At 44.6% G+C, this 19,952-nt stretch overlaps 1 protein-coding gene across 2 annotated transcripts in view; it reads right to left on the minus strand.

The window, feature by feature from the left end:
- The window catches only part of LOC145341104 (sodium/hydrogen exchanger 9-like), a 384,640-nt gene that overhangs the window by 159,172 nt on the left and 205,516 nt on the right, over nt 1–19,952 (minus strand). For both annotated transcript variants that reach the window (XM_080185958.1, XM_080185959.1), the window contains exons 11-12: nt 10,717–10,828; nt 281–434 (exon numbers count right to left, since the gene is read on the minus strand). In XM_080185958.1, coding sequence (XP_080042084.1) covers nt 281–434; nt 10,717–10,828 — 266 coding nt within the window. The remainder of the gene's footprint in view (nt 1–280; nt 435–10,716; nt 10,829–19,952) is intronic.

The raw sequence follows: 19,952 nt of genomic DNA on the forward strand, positions 1-19,952 counted from the left end.
ACGTAAGTGGCTCACCATTACAAGTGCTCAGATTAGAGGTTTATGGGGATTGTTTAAAATGATAATGTTACAGTTAGAAATGAGATTGCCTGCAGGGCAGTAGGAATATGAATGTTTAAATGATGCCAATGGCAATATGTAATTCAGGAACTTTCCTGAAATTAGAGAAAATTAGTGATTAGTTCTTGGGAGTTTTCAGAAACAATGCTTTGATTCATTTGCTGCTTCTTTTCCCCAAATTCTGGAAATGTTTTGCTGTCAAGACCCAGTCATCACTGACCTGATACGGAGCCATGTGAGCATCTGTGTGGTGCCCCCTCCAAACACCCAGACGGTGAAGAACACAATCAGCAGGGTTGTGGTGAACATCATCTGTTTGGGTTTTGAGTCGGTGTCCCGGATTGCCAGAGCAAATGCAATGGCGCCTCGCAAACCTTGGGAAGCAAATGGTCCAATTATCACATGAATGCACAAGACACACGTTCATGCAGAGACAGCAGTAAATAATTAGATTTGGAAATGGATAGAAATAAGATACAGATGCTCACAGTCAAAACACCCCTAACTGGATTGTATTGCTATATAGTTCTGGCTGCTGACAAGCAAGCAACTGCCGACAAGTGATTTTCCGCCATCAAAATTCAAGCCAACTCAGCCATAAAGATAGGATGAGTTGGAATGAGGACCAAAAGTGCTCCCAATTTGGCATGAGTTCAGAACATTTCGGAATGAATCACCACAACTTCCCTTCAAATGAATCACACACGTGGCAAAATAAAACAGCATCCGTGCGCATTTTAATTCTCCCAAACAGTGTTGTGGACAAATGGACGGCTATGTCTAGGGTTTCAGAAGCAAAGGTTGCCAGTGACTTGTGCTTGTGTGTGTTGCAACGGGAGCTTTTGGGAAGGAGGTATTGCTATATTTTGCCTTTCTAGTGTTGAGAAGAGACTAGAGGCTTGGTTAGAAATAAAAGTTATTTATTGATAAGAGAAACTTGGTCCAGGAGTTTGCAGCCCTTAGTTGCCCTGGAGTAGCAACTCCAGTCCTTCCACATCTACTACATGGCTGCTTGATGATTCTGCCTGAGAGAGAAAGGACTCCACCCCCTGGTATGATCACTCACAGTCCCATTGGTTCCTCAAGTCAGGTGACTCTCTTCTGCTGTGCTGTCTTAAGCAGACAGGCACCACATACACAACACATATCAAGTCTGACAATAAATGGAGATTCACCATCCAGTGGAGGGCATGCACAACTTCACAATCCCCCTCGGCTGCCTGATCTGTTATGGATGAGGGAAGGAGGGAAGGGAGGAGAGAGAAAGAAAATGATCGACATGCCGTAGAGCAGTCCATGATGTAGAGCAGTCCATGATGTAGAGCAGTCCATTGAGAGAGAGGCTGAATGCCGTCCCTTAGTGAGAACACAGATTCACACTACACAGAGGGAGGTGACTGAGCAAGTCAATGTAACCTTTCACACCTTTTGCTGCAAATTAAAAATGCAATGACATTTGACGACACTGATCTGCATGATTTGCTGTAAGGTAACTATCCAATTTCAGGCCATGCATTAAAAAGGAAAGTTAGACATTTCCTCAATGGAACAGGGAAAAAACATAGAACATAGAACATTACAGCGCAGTACAGGCCCTTCGGCCCTTGATGTTGAGCCGACCAGTGGAACCAATCTAATGACCCTCTAACCTAAACTATTCCAATGTTATCCATATGCCTATCCACCGACCATTTGGACGCCCTTAAAGTTGGCGAGTCCTCAACTGCTGCAGGCAGGGCATTCCATGCCCTTACCACCCTCTGAGTAAAGAAACTACCCCTGACATCTGTCCTATAACTACCACCCATTAATTTAAAGCTATGTCCCCTTGTGTTAGCCATCATCATGCGAGGAAAAAGGCTCTCACTGTCCACCCTATCCAATCCTCTGATCATCTTGTATGCCTGAATTAGGCCACCTTGTAACCTTCTTCTCTCTAATGAAAACAACCTCAAGTCCCTCAGCCTTTCCTCATAAGACCTTCCCACCATACCAGGCAACATCCTGGTAAACCTCCTCTGCACCCTTTCGAATGCCTCCACGTCTTTCTTATAATGCGGCAGCCAGAACTGTACGCAATACTCCAATTGCGGCCTCACCAGAGTTTCGTACAGTTGTACCATGACCTCACGGCTCAGAAATTCAATCCCTCTACCAATAAAAGCTAACACACTGTACGCCTTCTGAACAACCTTATCAACCTGGGTGCCAACTTTCAGGGAGCTATGCACCTGTACCCTGAGATTTCTCTGCTCGTCAACACCACTAAGAGTCCTTTCATTAGCCCTATACTTTGTACTCCTGTTACTCTTACCAAAGTGAATCACCTCACACTTTTCCGTATTAAACTCCATTTGCCACCTCTCGGCCCAGCTCTGCAGCTTATCTATGTCCCTCTGCAAACTGTAACATCCATCCTCACTGTCTACAACTCCTCCGACTTTGGTGTTGTCAGCAAATTTATTAATCCATCCTTCTACACCTTCATCTAGGTCATTTATAAAAATGACAAACAGCAGTGGCCCCAAAACAGATCCTTGAGGTACACCACTTGTAACTGAACTCCAGGTTGAATATTTCCCATCAACCACCACCCTCTGTCTTCTATCAGCTAGCCAATTCCTGATCCAAACTGCTAAATCACCCTCAATCCCATGCATCTGCATTTTCTGCAGTAGCCTACCATGGGGAACCTTATCAAACGCTTTACTAAAATCCATATACACCACTTCAACTGCCTTACCCTTATCCACCTCTTTGGTCACCTTTTCAAAAAACTTGATAAGGTTTGTGAGGCACAACCTACCCTTCACAAAACTGTGTTGGCTATCCCTAATCAATTTAGTTCTCTCTAGATGATTATAAATCCTATCCCTTAAAATTCTTTCCAAAGATTTGCCCACAACAGAAGCAAGGCTCACCGGTCTATAATTCCCAGGATGGTCTCTACTCCCCTTCTTGAACAAGTAGACAACATTTGCTATCCTCCAGTCTTCCGGCACTATACCTGTAGCCAAAGATGACATGAAGATCAAAGCCAAAGGCTCTGCAATCTCCTCCCTAGCCTCCCAGAGAATCCTAGGGTAAATCCCATCTGGCCCAGGGGACTTATCTATTTTCATGCTCTCAAGAATTGCTCACACCTCCTCCTTATGTACCTCAATCCCGTCTAGTCTACAAACTGGTATCGCAGTATTCTCCTTGACTACACTGACTTTTTCCTGTGTGAATACTGATGAAAAATACTCATTCAGTGCCTCTCCTATCTCTTCAGGCTCCACACACAACTTCCCACTGCTGTCTCTGACTGGCCCTAATCTTGCCCTAACCAATCTTTTATTCTTGACATACATGTAGAAAGCTTAAGGGTTCTCCTTGATCCTATCCACCAAAGTCTTCTCATGTCCTCTTCTAGCTCTTCTTAACTCTCTCTTTAGCTCCTTCCTGGCTAATTTATAACTCTCCAGTGCCCTAACTGAGCCTTCACGTCTCACCTTTACATAAGCCTCCTTCTTCCTCTTCACCAGAGATTCAACTTCCTTCGTACACCATGGTTCCCTCGCTCGACCACTTCCTCCCTGCCTGACAGGTACATATTTATCAAGGACTCGCAGTAGTTGCTCCTCGAATAAGCTCCACATTTCAGATGTTCCCAGCCCCTGCAATTTCCTACTCCACCCTATGTATCCTAAATCTCACCTAATAGCCTCATAATTACCTTTCCCCCAGCTATAACTTCTGCCCTTCGGTATATGCCTATCCCTTTCCATCACTAAGGTAAATGTAACCGAATTGTGGTCACTATCACCAAAGTGCTCACCTACCTCCAAGTCTAACACCTGGTCTGGTTCATTACCCAGTACCAAATCCAATGTAGCCTCACCTCTTGTTGGCCTATCTACATACTGTGTCATGAAACCTTCCTGCACACATTGGACAAAAACTGACCCCTCTAACATGCTTGAACTATAGCTTTTCCAATCAATATTTGTAAAGTTGAAGTCCCCCATAACAACTACCCTGTTACTTTCGTTCCTATCCAGGATCATCTTTGCAATCCTTTCCTCTACGTCTCTGAAACTTTTTGGAGGCCTATAAAAATCTCCCAACAGGGTGACCTCTCCTTTCCTGTTTCTAATCTCAGCCCATACTACCTCAATAGACAGGTCCACAGTAAACGTCCTTTCTGCCACTGTAATACTGTCCTTGACGAACAATGCCACGCCTCCCCCTCTTCTACCACCTTCTCTGCTCTGACTGAAACATCTGAACCCCGGAACCTGCAACAACCATTCCTGTCCCTGCTCTATCCATGTCTCTGAAATGGCCACAACATCGAAGTCCCAGGCACCAATCCAGGCTACAAGTTTGTCCACCTTATTGCGTATGCCCCTCACATTAAAGTATACACACTTCAAACCACCCTCCCGCCTGCCAATACACTGCTGTGACCTAGAAACCCTATCCATGACCTCCCTATTCTCATCCTCCTGTACACTGGAGCTACAATTCAGGTTCCCATCCCCCCTCTGAATCAGTTTAAACCCCCCCCCCCCCAATAGCATTGGCAAATTTCCCCCCCCAAAATATTAGTACCCCTCTGGTTTAGGTGCAGACTATCCCTCTTGTAGAGGTCCCACCTACCCCAGAATGAGCCCCAATTGTCCAAATATCTGAACCCTTCCCTCCTGCAACATCCCTTTAGCCACGAGCCTATGCTCAAACCTATGCGCAACCTAGCCAAAACCTATGTGCAAATCACTAAAGTATCTATTTCACATCAGCAGTGCAATAAACACAGGAGAAAATAATCAAACTATAGACTTCTCAACTAAGGAATTAGACTTCTCAACTGGGGAAAAGGATATTCTTGAAATAGGGCATGGTGGCATAGTGATCAGCACTGCTGCCTCACAGCACAAGGGCCTGGGTTCAATTCCGGCCTTGGCTGACTGTCATTATGGAGTATGCGCATTCTCCGCATGTCTGCGTGGGTTTCCCTTGGATGCTGCAGTTTCCTCCCACAGTTTGAAAGATGTGCTGGTTAAACATATTGGCTGTGTTCAATTCTCCCCGAACGGGCCTGTGGCGACTAGGGGATTTTCACAGTAACATTGTTGCAGTGTTAATTCAAGCCTACTTGTGACACGAATAAATAAACTTTAAAAACTTTAACTGCACGCAGACAGTCACCTGCGGCTGGACCCAGGTCCCTGGTGCTATGAGGCAGCAATGATAACCACTGTGTCATGAAGAAACAAAGGTCACATCCTGATTGCCAATACTAGATTTGGTCTTGTGTGCATGTTTTTGTTTAGCGTTACTGCTTTTCTCCTTCCTCATCTTTATTTCTTATCTCATAGAGTCATTCAGTCATATAGTCATTGAGGTTTACAGCATAGAAACAGGCCCTTCGGCCCAAGTTGTCCATGCCATTTTTTTTTAAACGACTAAGCTAGTCCCAATTGCCCGTGCTTGGCCAATAACCCTCAACAAGCATCTTACTCATGTAACTGTCTAAAAGCTTTTTAAAAAGACAAAATTGTATCCTTCTCTACTATTGCCTCTGGCAGCTTGTTTCAGACACTCACTACCCTCTGTGTGAAAGAATTGCCCCTCTGGACCCTTTTGTATCTCTCCCCTCTCATCTTAAACTTATGCCCTCTAGTTTTAGGCTCCCCTACCATTGGGAAAAGATGTTGACTATCAATTTAATTTAATTTTTGTCAATTGAGTTTAACATCATTGATATGGTCCATTCATCTAACTCCCAACAGGATGCACATGAATGGGATGTTAATTGCCTCTACTCTTTCCACATCCCCTACTTCCTAAATGTTTTATCTGACACACATGCCAGCCTAGTTTTTTGCAGCCTTTAAATATATCAAACACCCTTTCATTATCTTCCCAAAAGAGCTGAAGTTGTGAGTTAGATTTGTATTTTCCAAAGAAGTCAATGATTCTGGTGAGTTGGAGGTAATACCCTATATCTTAACATGAAGTTTCCAGCAATGCTTTCAAGATACTCAAAACCCATGATGCTGCTGTGGCTGGACTTCAGTGCATGCTCCCACTTCCTGTTTACCTTCCTGTAATATATTAACTCACAGTTCTCCACATTAAAGTGTATCTGCCATGCAACGTCCATTTATTAATCAATCTGTGTCTGTAATATTTCTGTGTTTACTAAATGTAAAATGAGAGAGTGTTTATGAGAAAGTAATGCTCCCCATCCAAAGGCAGCCAGTGCCCGTACTGTAAATGCTAGTTACAAGACAAAAATAATTGATGAATATCCAAAACTCCTTTCACCATCAATAGTGCAGATTTGGGCAGCATAGGATATGACAACAGTTGTGCGGGAACCTGCTGGGACTAGCTGAGGAAGACAATAAACTGCGATCAGATAACTGCTTATGAGTTGGGAGCTAACCCAACATCCACCTGTCGCTTGGACTTGTATTTAGGCAGATGTAGATATGAATCATAGCAGATGGTAAAGTGTTCAGATCATCCCCTTCTGAACAGATTGCAATCTGTGGTATTAATGGGACCTATTTGTCTCAATGAGGTACAATGGACCATGTAATCTTGGTTGTTAAGAGGTTTGGAGACTGCAAAACCTGAAAATGACAATCTGCCTGGAATCTATTGCTCTGAGACTAGCTGTGTTCTGAACTCATGGAACAAATTGGCTGTGTTTGTGACCTGGACCTAAGGTACTACACCTGTATGCTTTTCTACATGACTGATAATGGAAGATTGTGAAATCAGTCATGCATCAGTAAGCCAACAATGAAAGTCCTCAGCGTATGTCAATAGACAATATGAAATGACAATCCCTGACTTTTTAACACCACGCAGAATTTTTAAAAAGATTTAAAGGACAGGAGTTTTAAAATCCTTGACAGTTGTTTTTGACACTTGCTTTTGAGATCTCTCTTGGTAGTTAAGCACTTCCTTGCACCTTCATTTCTATTTTCACTAATCCCACAGGGCACCTTATCTCTCCTAAAGAACACTTCACCCCTGCCACCTTGTTTCCCTCAAAGGAATCCCAGGACCATATCCTACCTCTCCAAAAGCATACTCCAGCTCTCCAAAAGACTCCATAAGATTTTTACCTGCTCCTACCATGTCTAATTTGCACAATTCTGGCAGAATTCTCCCACGGCCCTGCTGGTGGGTTCAATGGTGGACAGGGGAGTGGGGTGAGGGGGCAGGGTTAGAGTTCAGCTCGAGTCCAAAAATCGGCTTCACGTTGCTATGAACTTCCCACGGGATCTTCTGTTGGTGCGGTGCTCACCATGCCCAATCAGGAGCCCCACGGGAGGCTGATTTGCATCTCCCTTATGGATTGCAGGTGAAGGCCTGACTGGAATCTTTTCCCACATGCCCGATTCTCTGCGATGCCAGTGGGAAAACACACCGGTCCAGAACTATGCCTGGAACAATGTGGCATGCAGAAGACTGGTCTCACTGGAACAATGCCTGGGGCTGCCTCCAGAGTCCAGAGGCTGCCAGTAACCCTCAATCCCGGAACACCACTGCGGTAAGTGGGGGTTCAGAAGGGGATGATCTGACCACATTGCCATCTGCCATGATTCACACCTGCATCTGCCTAAATACAAGTCGAAGCGACAAGTGAATGTTGGGTTAGCTCCCGACTCATAAGCAGTTACTTGATCACAGTTCATCGTCTCCCTCAGCTAGTCCCACTGATACCCTCACAACAGTGATCCCTATGGAACCCTACTTGTTAAAAGTTAAAGTTAATTTATTAGTACGAATAAGGCTTACGTTAATGCTGCGATGAAGTGACTGTGAAATTCCCCTGGTCGTCATTCTCCAGCACCTATTCAGGTCAATGCACCTAACCAGAACATTTTTGGACCATGGAAGGAAACTGAAGCACCCTGAGGAAGCCCATTCAGACTGGGCTTCAGTGTCATTGAAGGGCTCCATCTTCTAGCCGTAGAGTGTTCCTGCAGAGACATCTTTTTCAAGAGGTCCATCATCTTTCTTCAACTGTGGGTCAGCATGACATCCAGGTATGATGGTGGGGCTCATGTCATCATGCATGCCCTGCCATGGTATATGGCACTAAACCGCAAAGGTGTATAGTTCGTGAGGGTGGGGGCAGAAGATGTGGTGTGCTTTCCCACCAGTCCCCACAGCAGGAAACACTCCTCACTGCCATTCCTGCCGCCGTCACAGAACTTAGTCCCAGATGGGAAATTTCTTACCCATCATATTTCCCACTCCTGGTTAACAGAAATGCATATAGTTACTGTTTTGTATGAGCAGCTGCCTCTGCATATCCCAACCAGGCATCATTCCTCCTCTTTCTCCTCCTCCCCACAGCCCCCCCAATGAAAATGGTAGCCACTGTGTTCAGGGGTGAGAATTCTGATCCCCTCCCCCTGCTTTGACAGCCAGCTATGACATGGCCAAATGCAGAACAATGCTCACTGTACTAGGCTCCAACAGCACAACTCAGTTTCTATCTATAAATAGCCATAGCCACCCATGCTGCAGTGGAGACATTCTTTCCATTTCCCACGCAAGTTGCCCTCTGGCTTCTGAGTGAGATGATCAATTATTAATGTCCCAGTTAGGAACGGGTTTATATTGCAGACCGAAGCCCACTTTGAACATGATCTAGATCAGTAAACCTGATTTCACTCATACTGTATCCAGAGAATGCTGGAGAGAATGCAGTGCTTGTGAACCTCACTGGAAGTATTCAAATTGCCAATTATGTTCCAACGCAGAGATTTTTGTTATTTTGTTTTAATATGAAGGGGGAGAAGGCAACTACTGATGGTGCAATGAACTTGTTGCTTGGAGGTTATTAGAAATAAATGGGTCTTTTTCAGAGTGGCAGGCGGTATGGGGTGGCGTGGTGGCACAGTGGTGAGCACTGCTGCCTCACAGTAGCAGGGACCCGGGTTCAATTCCCAGCTTGGGTCACTGTCTGTGTGGAGTTTGCACATTCTCCCTCTGTCTGGATGGGCTTCCTCTGGGTGCTCCAGTTTTCTCCCATGGTCCAAAGATGTGCTGGTTCGGTGCATTGACCGGAACAGGCGCTGGAGAATGGCGACTCCAGGAATTTCACAGTCACTTCATCGCAGCGTTAACGTAAGCCATTTGTGACAAATAAATTAACTTTTACTTTTAATAAGTAGGGTCCCATGGGGATCAGTGCTTAGGCTCCAACTACTGGCAGATAGTTGGAGCCCAAGGGGGTTGGGCGGGGGGGAGGCGATGACAGTGGGGTGGGGTGACAGAGGGTGGCAGGAGGTCTCCAGGTGCACTGCAGCTGGTGTCTGCACAGCCAGCTTCACCAGTGAGCTGCACCCCCCACCACCCTCTGGCCTACCCACACTGGCGGGAATCGCATCAGGGCTCTTTCTTGGACTGAATGTCATAAAATTGTGACTTGCAGAACAGCAAGTAACCAGGAAAAGCTCACAGAATGTTATTGTTTATTGGGAAGGGAATTGACTACGAAAGAAGGGAGATTATGCTTTAATAGTACAGGGAATTGATGAGACCGGATCTGGAATACCGTGTAAAGTATTGATCTCCTGATTTAAGGAAAGGTGCAAATGTGTTATCAGCAGTTCATAGAAGGTTTATTTGGCTAATGCCAGAAATTGAGTTGTTTGAAGAGAAAAGATTGGCGAGATTAGGTTTGTAGCCACCAGAGTTTAGCAGAGTAAGAGGCAACTTGATTGAAACCTTTATGATCCTAACTGGCACTGACAGGATGGACGTAGAGAGGATGTTCCCTCTTGTTGGAGAATCTAGAACGAGGGGTCATTGTTTAAAAATAAGGGGCTGCTTGTTTAAGAGGAGAAATTTCTTCTCTCTGAGGGTTGTCAGTCCCTGGAACTCTGCTCCTCAAAAGGCGGTGGAAGAAGAATTTTTGAATATTCTTAAGGCACAGCTAGATAGAGTCTTGATTAACAATGGGGTGAAAGGTTAATGGTGGCAGGCATGAACGTGGAGTTGAGATTATAATCAGACTAGTCATGATCTTAGTGAATTGGAGAGCAGGCTTGAAGGGCTGAGTGGCCTCTTCCTCATTTGCATGTTCGCATCCAGTCTGACTTACAGTTGGCTCTACTATGTATGTCACTTAAAGTGTGCACATTCCTGTTCATGAACAGATCAATATTCAGTGAACTTCTCCAAATAAAACAGGCCCAGATCACTGAATAAGTAAATGGAAGTCCAATTTGCTAAAAGATGCTAACATTTAGAATCATAGAATCCCTTCAGTGCAGAAGGAGGCCATTCAGCCCATTGAGCCTGAACCAACAACAGTCCCACCCAGGCCCTATCCCCATAACTCCCACATATCTACCCTGCTAATCCCCCTGACACAAGGATAGAAAGGGACTGTGTGGAATTGTTGTCACTGCAGGTTTGATGGGCTGAATGGCCTCCTTCTGCACTGTTGGGAGTCTATGATTCTACGACGACCACATGATCCAGACAAGGTGTTGAATGTGCTGGATAATAACAGCAACTTGCATTCATAGGGAAACTTTAACATAGCAAAACATCCAAACGGAGCGTTACCAGACAAGGTATAGACTGTAGTGTTTTAAACAAGGCATCACCAACCAGGTAGAAATGACTCACCTGCAAACATCATCATGTGTTGGAAGTTCCATGGGATTTTCCTTTTCCGCCGCAGGTTGAGAAGGAAGGATAAAGGATAGATATTGCAAGCTCGTGCCACAAAGATGGCAATCTATCAATATACCCTTAAGGAAAATAGCAAACCAATGAGCTGTTAGCCTATTAGCTTTAATGACCTCCGGGTATGCCCTGTTAGATTGCCCTCTATGTTGCTGATCACCATTGCACATCTCTTTGCAGCAAGAGACATTTTGGACCTTATTACATTAAAGATGTCAGATAAATGGAAGTTCATCCTTTTGAGACAAGTAGGTTGAGCTGCAAGTACACCCTTGAGAACATTTTAAGGATCAAATACTAAAAGCAAACATTTCTATAGAAAGTGTCAGGAATATAAGTTGTGGGAATCCTGAAATGTGAAGAATTGTGAAGATTAATAACAGGAAGCACCAGAATAAGTTCCCGGAATACAGCAGCATAATAGAAGTTGCTTAATCAGAACCTTATGTTCAATTAATTGGCCACCCTGCCTAAGAGAGGTCACAGCTGTCAGTCCTGTTTGCACACCTCCTTGATCTATCAATATTCAAAGCTGACTGCTATTCTAGTTGGCTGTCAGGCACAGTTGTTATACTAACGGGTGTAGTCATGGAAACTGGAGCCATGACGTATAAAGAGCATTTAACTTGAAATTGCTCTGCCAGCAGGCAAAACAGAGCTGAAAATAAGCACAACATTTTGTTTAGATTTAACAGGAGTTGTTCCACAAAGTTTGGCCATCCAACAGTTAGGTTCAGAGGACATGCATTAAGATAATTAGTTCCCAATGGGTCATGAGATGGCACGGTGGCACAGTGGCTCGCACTGCTGCCAGGGATCCGGGTTCGATTCCAGCTCGGGTGACTGTGTGAAGTTTGCACATTCTCCCTATGTCTGCATGGGTTTCCTCCCACAGTCCAAAGATGGTTGAGTGTCCATGCAAAATTGGCCCTGAGTATCTTTTTTTCATTTGTGTCACAAGTAGGCTTATATTAACACTGCAATGAAGTTTCTGTGAAAGTCCCCTAGTCGCCATACTCTGGTGCCTGTTTGGGTCACTGAATGTTGGGGGATTGGAAGGGTAAACATATGGAGTTACAGGGATAGGGCCTGGGTGGGATTGTTGTTGGTATGGGCTCAATGGGCCGAATGGCCTCTTCTGCACTGTAGGGATTCTATGATCTTGATAAAACAAATCTCCCACTTTGGGTGGCTTCTGTGTTGCAAGGAATAAAGAGTATTATAAACTCTCAGCCATGAAAATAAAAGAGGACTTAAAATATTCAGCTAGGTGTCTCTTGCTGGTGACTGTATTCAGCTTTAGGTCTGATTTAGGCAGTTTGCTGCATGCTTGCTTAAGAAAACATATTTTCAAAATCACCCTAGTGACAAGTCTGCCTTCTCCTTTTGAGGAAATATAAGGCAAGATGGTGTCCCTGAGGGGATTTTACATCTCACCACAACTGTTATTGTCAACTGATCCATTAGGAGAAATCTAGGGGCTGTTTCTCCATTTGATCTTACATCAGCTCAAGTTTATGCATCAGTGTCAAAAGTGGCTTACATTAACACTGCAATGAAGTTACTGTGAAAATCCCCTAGTTGCCACACGCCGGTGCCTGTTTGGGTACACTGAGGGAGAATTTAGCATAGCCGATGGACCTAACCAACAAGTCTTTCGGACCGTGGGAGGAAATCTGAGCATCCGGAAGAAACCCCCACAGAAATGGGGAGAACATGCTGACTCCGCGCAGACAGTGACCCAAGCTGGGAATCAAACCCAGGTCCCTGGCACTGTGCGGCAGCAGTGCAAACCACGGTGCCACCGTGCCACTCCGTCACATTTTCCCTGTTTGAGTTTAGAGCAAAGCGCAGTTTCTCACAACCTGTTTAAAAATGTGCTGTTTGTATTGATATGACAGCACGCCTGGATTCAACTTGATGAATCATTCCATTGATAATGAGGAACCACTCCAAATGAGAAAACCTGTGAAAGCAATCAGCTGAAATATTCTAATTAGTTTGGAAAAAAACCTCCAGCATAAGAACATAAGAAATTGGAGCAGGAGTAGGCCATCTAGCCCCTCGAGCCTGCTCTGCCATTCAGTAAGATCATGGCTGATCTGATAGTGGTTCAGTTCCACTTAACCGCCTGCTCCCCATAACCCTTAATTCCCTTATTGATCAGAAATCTGTCTATCTGTGACTTAAACACATTTAACGAGGTAGCCTCCACTGCTTCAATGGGCAGAGAATTCCAAAGATTTACTACCTCCGGGAGAAGAAGTTCCTCCTCAAGTCTGTTCTAAACTGACTCCTCTGTATTTTGAGGCTGTGCCCCCTAGTTCTTGTTTCCATTCTAAGTCGAAATAACCTTGCTGCTTCTACCCTGTCTAGCCCCTTCATTACCTTATATATCTCTATAAGATCTCCCCTCAACCTTCTAAACTTCAATGAGTACAGGCCCAACTTAACTAAAGCGGCCTGGTGCAAATTTCTCTGCTTCAACAACACAGGTCAACCTGGAACGTTACAAACATTTTATCTGAATGATGAAAGGGAATTTTACCATCCTGCCCGCCATGGGAATCATGGGGGAGGGGGGCACGGGTAAACCAAGGAAAGGTCTGTTGATGTCGCGGGGGATTTTCTGGTTGGGTGGGCGAACGTGACCAGAAAACCCTGCCCCAAAGCTTTAAAAAAATCAGTTGTATCTGACATGCAACGGAAGCCACCCCTCTCGCAGCTTTTTGTACCCATGAACATAGATGTGCGAGTGATCCTTTATAATTATGTATTTGATATGTAAAAAGATGCAGTCGCCTTAGTTCCAGGTGACCATAGGCTTCTCTCCCCTTTGAGGGGGAGAGCTGACCGGTGGGGACTTAACCTGGGGATCTCCAAACCTCGGGCAAGAGGCAAGGTTGAGAAGGTGGGGCCTTCATGAATAACCCCAGCCAATACGGGAATTGAACCCGTGCTGTTGGCATCGCTCTGCATCACGAACCAGCCATCTAGACAACTGAGCTAAAGCGACCAGGGTCAGGCTATGCTCACCTGGGACTATAGGGACTTTACCTTAAGCGTATTTATGATCTAGCTGCAAGTTCATATTGAACATATGATTCTGAGTTCCAGGGCACTCTGCACAGCAAGAGCTGGATGCTGAAAATAGCAGTCCACCAATATGACTTTAACTGCTAGCTAAGCCTCTCATCACACCACTGGCTCACCCTGATAAGGACCGTTAGCTTATTCAAGCCAAGCTGCAAGTCATTCATCTTTAAAAAAGATGGGAAAAACATAAAATAATTAGGCTTAGTGACGCCAATCTGAAGCTTACTTTATATCAGAGGTGTAGGTTTCTTATTTTAAAACCTTATTCCATCCAAACTCTTGACTGAGATATTCACATAAAACGTAATCACTAATAAAATACTATACAATCATTAAAGTTGGTTAAAATGGAGTTCCAATTCTTGAGAGGAAAAAAATTCCAAAGCTTCCTTTTGCTGATGAACCTTCCTGGAATGTAGAAACGTTGTAATTACCAGATGAAAAGGATCAAGGTCTATCCAGTTTGCACTCTGCAATCTCACTGTAGTGGCATTGTTGATTAATCATGGTCATCAATCTCTATTAATTAGTTTATAACAAATGCAGGCATGACAGAAGGATAACCCCAATGGCAAAGAGAATTATAGACCAATGATTCCAAACATATTACACTTGCCCCCAAGTCACGTCTTAAACTACCCATATACTGCATTCCCAAATGTTAAGTTCTGAAAGCTAAGTTCTGAAAGATATCTTCCTAATTTGCATTTTAATAATTCAATCCTAACTACTTGCACTATCTCCCTAGGTCGACTATTGTTCAGTTAATTATTTGGGGGGAATTTTAATCCTCAATTGGGCAGTATAGTTAAAAATTCCAAAGTGGAAAACTCAATCTCAACCTGTCTTCAACCTGGTTTTTAACAGGAACGGGTTCGGGAATGGGCGAGGAATTTGCTCTTAAGTGGTGTGTCTGTCATTTAAATACTTAATTGATCTCACATTTCAGCCCTGCTTCATATTTAATGCCTGCAACTCAACTTTCCCAGGGCTCTGGGAACCCAGCTGCTGAAAGGAACCAAGAACAGTCACCTGTGACACTAACGTTGACTGCTTTTCCAGCACTGCTTAGGAGCCAGATGAAGCAGTAATTACTTCCAAATTTCCCCATGTACCACTGAGCACAATCAGACCCCTGTAACAGATTCACACAACCCCAATACAGCCATCCTATGCCAAATTTATCCACTGCATCACCCCTACCCACTCCTTGCAGTACAACATGGCAGCCTTCCACAATCTCTCTGCCTCCCTCTTTTCTGTTCCCAGATGCGGTCTGTTGCTGCAGACCTTCTGTTGCCAGACAGCCTTCCCATTCTAACTGGCGGTGTGCCGGGAAACCAAGTCAAACCATTTAAATCAGGTCCTGACATCAAGTTGGGTACAGCATCTTAGAATTCCATATGTCCAGGTTTCCCAGATACCATAAGCCCCCTCTCTCATATCCCATCACCACCTCCCTCTAAATATTGGTGCTATTGTTTCTGTACATACATTCTGAATTAACAGCTTGAAGTACAGGCTGTGTCCCTTGCTTTTCCACAAGGAGAAATGATCGGTTATGGTCTATGGTACCTAGTCCCTATAGAATCGTAAAAACAGCAATCGTATCAATTCTCATGATCGGCACTGGCTTGGAGAGCCAAAGGGCCTGTTCCTGTGCTATACTTTTCTTTGTTTTCATACTTTTATTTTCTAGTGAGGGTGTGTGTAGCTTGCCTAACATTATTTTTCTAGTACACTGGATTCTCCGAGGAAAATAGTCAATAATTACTTAGCGTACCATGTTCAAGAAAAGTTATTCTCCCTCCTCTTGTCCCAACAATGAAAAAATTCAAAAGCAGACAAAAGGCAGCACGTTGAAAAGGGCCGCCTCATCACAATAAGCTTCAAGTTTTTAAGTCTCCAGATCACCATCAATCTGACCTGGTCCCTCCGTGCTGTTGTTAAAAAAGCCCATCAACACCTTTACTTTCTCTGCTACAACACTTAGCACCATAGAAAGCATTCTTTCTGCTTGCATTACAGCTTCATATGGTTCCTACTCTAGCCAAGACCGCAATAAACTACAAAGGGTCATTAATGAAGACCAGTCCATCACTCAAACCAGTCTCCCGTCCATTGACATGGTCTACATTTCCTGCTACCTTGGAAAAGTAGCCAGCATAATCAAGGACACCACACACTCCGGACATTCTCTCTTCCACTTTCTTTCATCAGGAAAAGGGTACAAAAGTCTGAGGACAAATACCAACTGACTCAAAAACAGTTTCTTTCCTGCTACCATCAGACTTCTGAATAGACCTACCTTGCATTCAGTTGATCTTTCTCTACACCCTAGCTAAGACTGTAACACTACATTCTGCACTCTCCCCTTCCCTTCTCTGTGAATGGTATGTTTTGTTTGTACAGCACTCAAGAAACAATACTATTCACTGTATGCTAATGAATCAAATCAAAATGCAGGTATTTTGCAGTCAATGCAAGACAATGACAGGTCAGCAGGCACCAATCTGGAATATACTCACTGAAGTTAGATGGAGTTTACGTCATTCTGGCACAGCACGACCAGAAAATACTGCCACAAAAAATTGCAAATAGAACAGGATATGGTACCAAAGAAACTCCTGGTTCTGACTTTTTCTCAAAAAAACCCCTCCACTTTGTTACTTTCCTTGCCCTGATTGAGACCAAGCAACTAGTAATAGCACCCAGTGAATGACAGCTAGGAGGCGATTGATAGAGATTTTGTACAGTATTCCCCCTGTTTCGTTCTCTCTCCTGAGAAGAACTGCTTGATCTTTGTTCAACATTTATATTTGAGGATAGGAACTAATCACATCAAAAATCATGATTTCAGGAGGCTGACTGCTACAATGCAGAGACTTTAACATCTTGTTCAGGTTATGGAATGAAGACCTCCCTTTGCTGTTGGTGGTAAAGGCCCTAAATGAAACTGATGCAGTGTCAACCAGGTTGCAGAGGGCAATGGCTATTTAAAGATTGAATTGGCATTCTTATTCAGATGTCACCAGATGCCCATGATGGGAAATGGAAGTTGCCCCAGTGGAACTTTGACCATTTCCTTTTATCATTCACCTGTCCACTTCTACCCTATGACCTCAAACACTCCTTCTGGCACCCATCCTTGGGAACAATTGCTCCTCCAAACTTCACTCCCTACCAAGTTGCTGTACTGCTGTGTTTACGGTTGAGGCACGCTTTGTATGTAAACTAGGACAGTTATCCTACATCTGAGCAAGCCAAACCTGACCTGGTGTGATACTGATATTGGGTGCCTGAAATGAAAAATTATTTCATTGCTGCGTGCTTCAACTTAAGCACAAAGTTGGCAAAAAGAGAATGTTTGCTTGCAACCAAGAATGGTAGTTCCCCTTCGAGGTAACCCACCACTATGCTGAGCTTTCATCTCCTGCAATCTTTCTACTCCCACAGCTTCCATTACAGAACTCTAGATAACCATTTTCACCATCCATATCCCTCCACTCCTTCAAGCCCATCCTTGGAAACCACCCCCTGCCCCAAATAATTTGTAACAATATTTCCAAATTGGCCTTCTAGTCACCATTTGACATCTGTATCTACTGGTTCAGTTAATCACCGCTTCACCTCTTAAGGTTTGATGCCATTGCCCTCAGCTTAGGCCTTACTCCCTCCTGTCCGATCATTCCCCCTGTTGTGGTCCTCATCTTCACTCCTTCAAGTCCGGCTGAAGTTATTTGATACCGAAATAGTTGTGGTGTTGATCAGCAAATCTGGACAATCTCAAGTAATGTAAAGCAACACTCTCCTCTACCAACACCACCCAATAGTCTAGGGTCATTTCGGAAAGCAAAGATAACCCTCGGTACATTTTCTTCTCCATCAACTATTGCCTTAAACCTCTGTCTCCTGCCCCTTCTCCTGTAACTCTAACAGGAAGTGTGAGGAGCTCATGGGTATCGTTACTGTTTATAAAACATCCAGTATTACAGACACAGCAATTCCCTTCAGCTAGGCACTCCAAAGACCAAAGCTATTGAGTTCAATTCCCACTGCAGACTCCATATCCTTGACATCAATTCCATCTGTCTCTCCAGTCAGTCTGTCAGATTGAACCAGGCTGCTTGCATTTTGCTGTTCTGTTCTACCTTGAGCAAAGCATTTGATCCCATGTATACTTAGTTACAACGATTGCCTATTTTCTGTAACATCACTGACCTTTTCCTCTGGTTCAGCCTCTGTGCTGCTGAAATCCTTATTCAGGTCTTTGTCACCAACTCCTAGCAGGGCTGGGCTCCACCTCTGTAAACTGAAGTTCATAGTCTAGCCTGCACTAAACCATGCTCACTCATCACTGCAGTTCCCACTAACCTACACCAGCTCCAAGTCCCCCAAGGATTCCAATTCCGAATTCTTGTCTTGTTTTAAACCCAATCATTGCCTCACCAATCCTATCGCTGTAACTTCTGGCAAACCTAACTCTACCAGCCCCCTCCCCACTTGTGAACTCTACTTACCCCAGAATAGTCTCTTACTTTTATCCCATCATCAACACTTCCAGTTGCACAGGTCACCTGCCAGGAATTCCCTCATTAAACCTCTGTTCTTTAATGTGCTTCCCTTAAACTCACCTCTTTGATCAATCTTAGAGTTATCCGTCCTAATATCTTCAATTCCATTTGCATTTTCCTTACACCTCCCTGAGGTGCTTTGGGATATTTTCTCTTTGCAAATGTCATAGAGTCATAGAGGTTTACAGCATGGAAACAGGCCCTTCGGCCAACTTGCCCATGCCATCCTTTTTTTTTTAAACCCCTAAGTTAGTCCCAATTGCCCGCATTTGGCCCATATCCTCCTATACCCATCCTACCCATGTAACTGTCTAAATGTTTTTAAAAGACAAAATTGTACCTGCCCCTACTACTACCTCTGGCAGCTGCTGCTTTTGAACCAATTGGCCCAGTCCATTACGCAAACCAGTTTCCCATCCATTCGCTCTGTCTGCACTTCCCGTTGCCTTAGAAAGATAGCCAGTGTGATCAAGGACCCCGCACACCCCGGACATACTCTCTTCCATCTTCTTTTGTCAGGAAAAAGATACAAAAGTCTGAGGTCATGCACCAACAGACTCAAGAACAGCTTCTTCCCTGCTGCCATCAGACTTCTGAATGAACATAAGAACATAAGAACATAAGAAATAGGAGCAGGAGTAGGCCATCTAGCCCTTCGAGCCTGCCCCGCCATTCAATAAGATCATGGCTGATCTGTCGCTGCTCAGTTCCACTTTCCCGCCCTCTCCCCATAACCCTTAATCCCCTCTCTTATCAAAAACCCATCAACCCGCGTCTTAAAAATATTTAGCGAGGCAGCCTCCACCACTTCAACGGGCAGAGAATTCCAGAGATTCACCACCCTTTGAGTGAAGAAGTTCCTCCTCAACTCTGTTCTAAACCGCCCCCCTTTTATCTTGAGGCTGTGCCCCCTAGTCCTACTGTCTTTTTTGAGCGGTAAGAGTCTCTCCACCTCTATCCTATCCATCCCATTCATCATCTAATACGTCTCAATGAGATCTCCCCTCATTCTTCTAAACTCTAACGAGTACAAGCCTAGTTTATTCAGCCTCTCCTCATAGCTCAACCCCCTCAACTCCGGTATCAGCCTAGTAAACCTCCTCTGCACTCCCTCCAAGGCCAAAATATCTTTGCGCAGGTGCGGCGCCCAAAAATGCACACAGTACTCCAGCTGCGGCCTCACCAATGCCCATACAGCTGCAGCAAGACCTCCCTACTTTTATATTCAATCCCCCTCGCTATGAAGGCCAGCATCCCATTCGCCTTCCTGACCACCTGCTGCACCTGCAGGCTGGGTTTTTGCGACTCATGCACAAGGACCCCGAGGTCCCTCTGCACCGTCGCCTGCTGCAGTTTTTCGCCCCATAAGTAATAGTCCTTCCTACCATTCTTCCTACCAAAGTGGACCACCTCACACTTGCCAACATTAAATTCCATTTGCCATTTCCTGGCCCATTCGCCCAGCCTATCTAGATCCTTCTGCAGACTCTCCACACCCTCCGCACA

This window comes from Carcharhinus amblyrhynchos, chromosome 3, assembly GCF_965287045.1.
Source record: "Carcharhinus amblyrhynchos chromosome 3, sCarAmb.v2.hapA, whole genome shotgun sequence".
Lineage (NCBI taxonomy): Eukaryota > Metazoa > Chordata > Chondrichthyes > Carcharhiniformes > Carcharhinidae > Carcharhinus > Carcharhinus amblyrhynchos.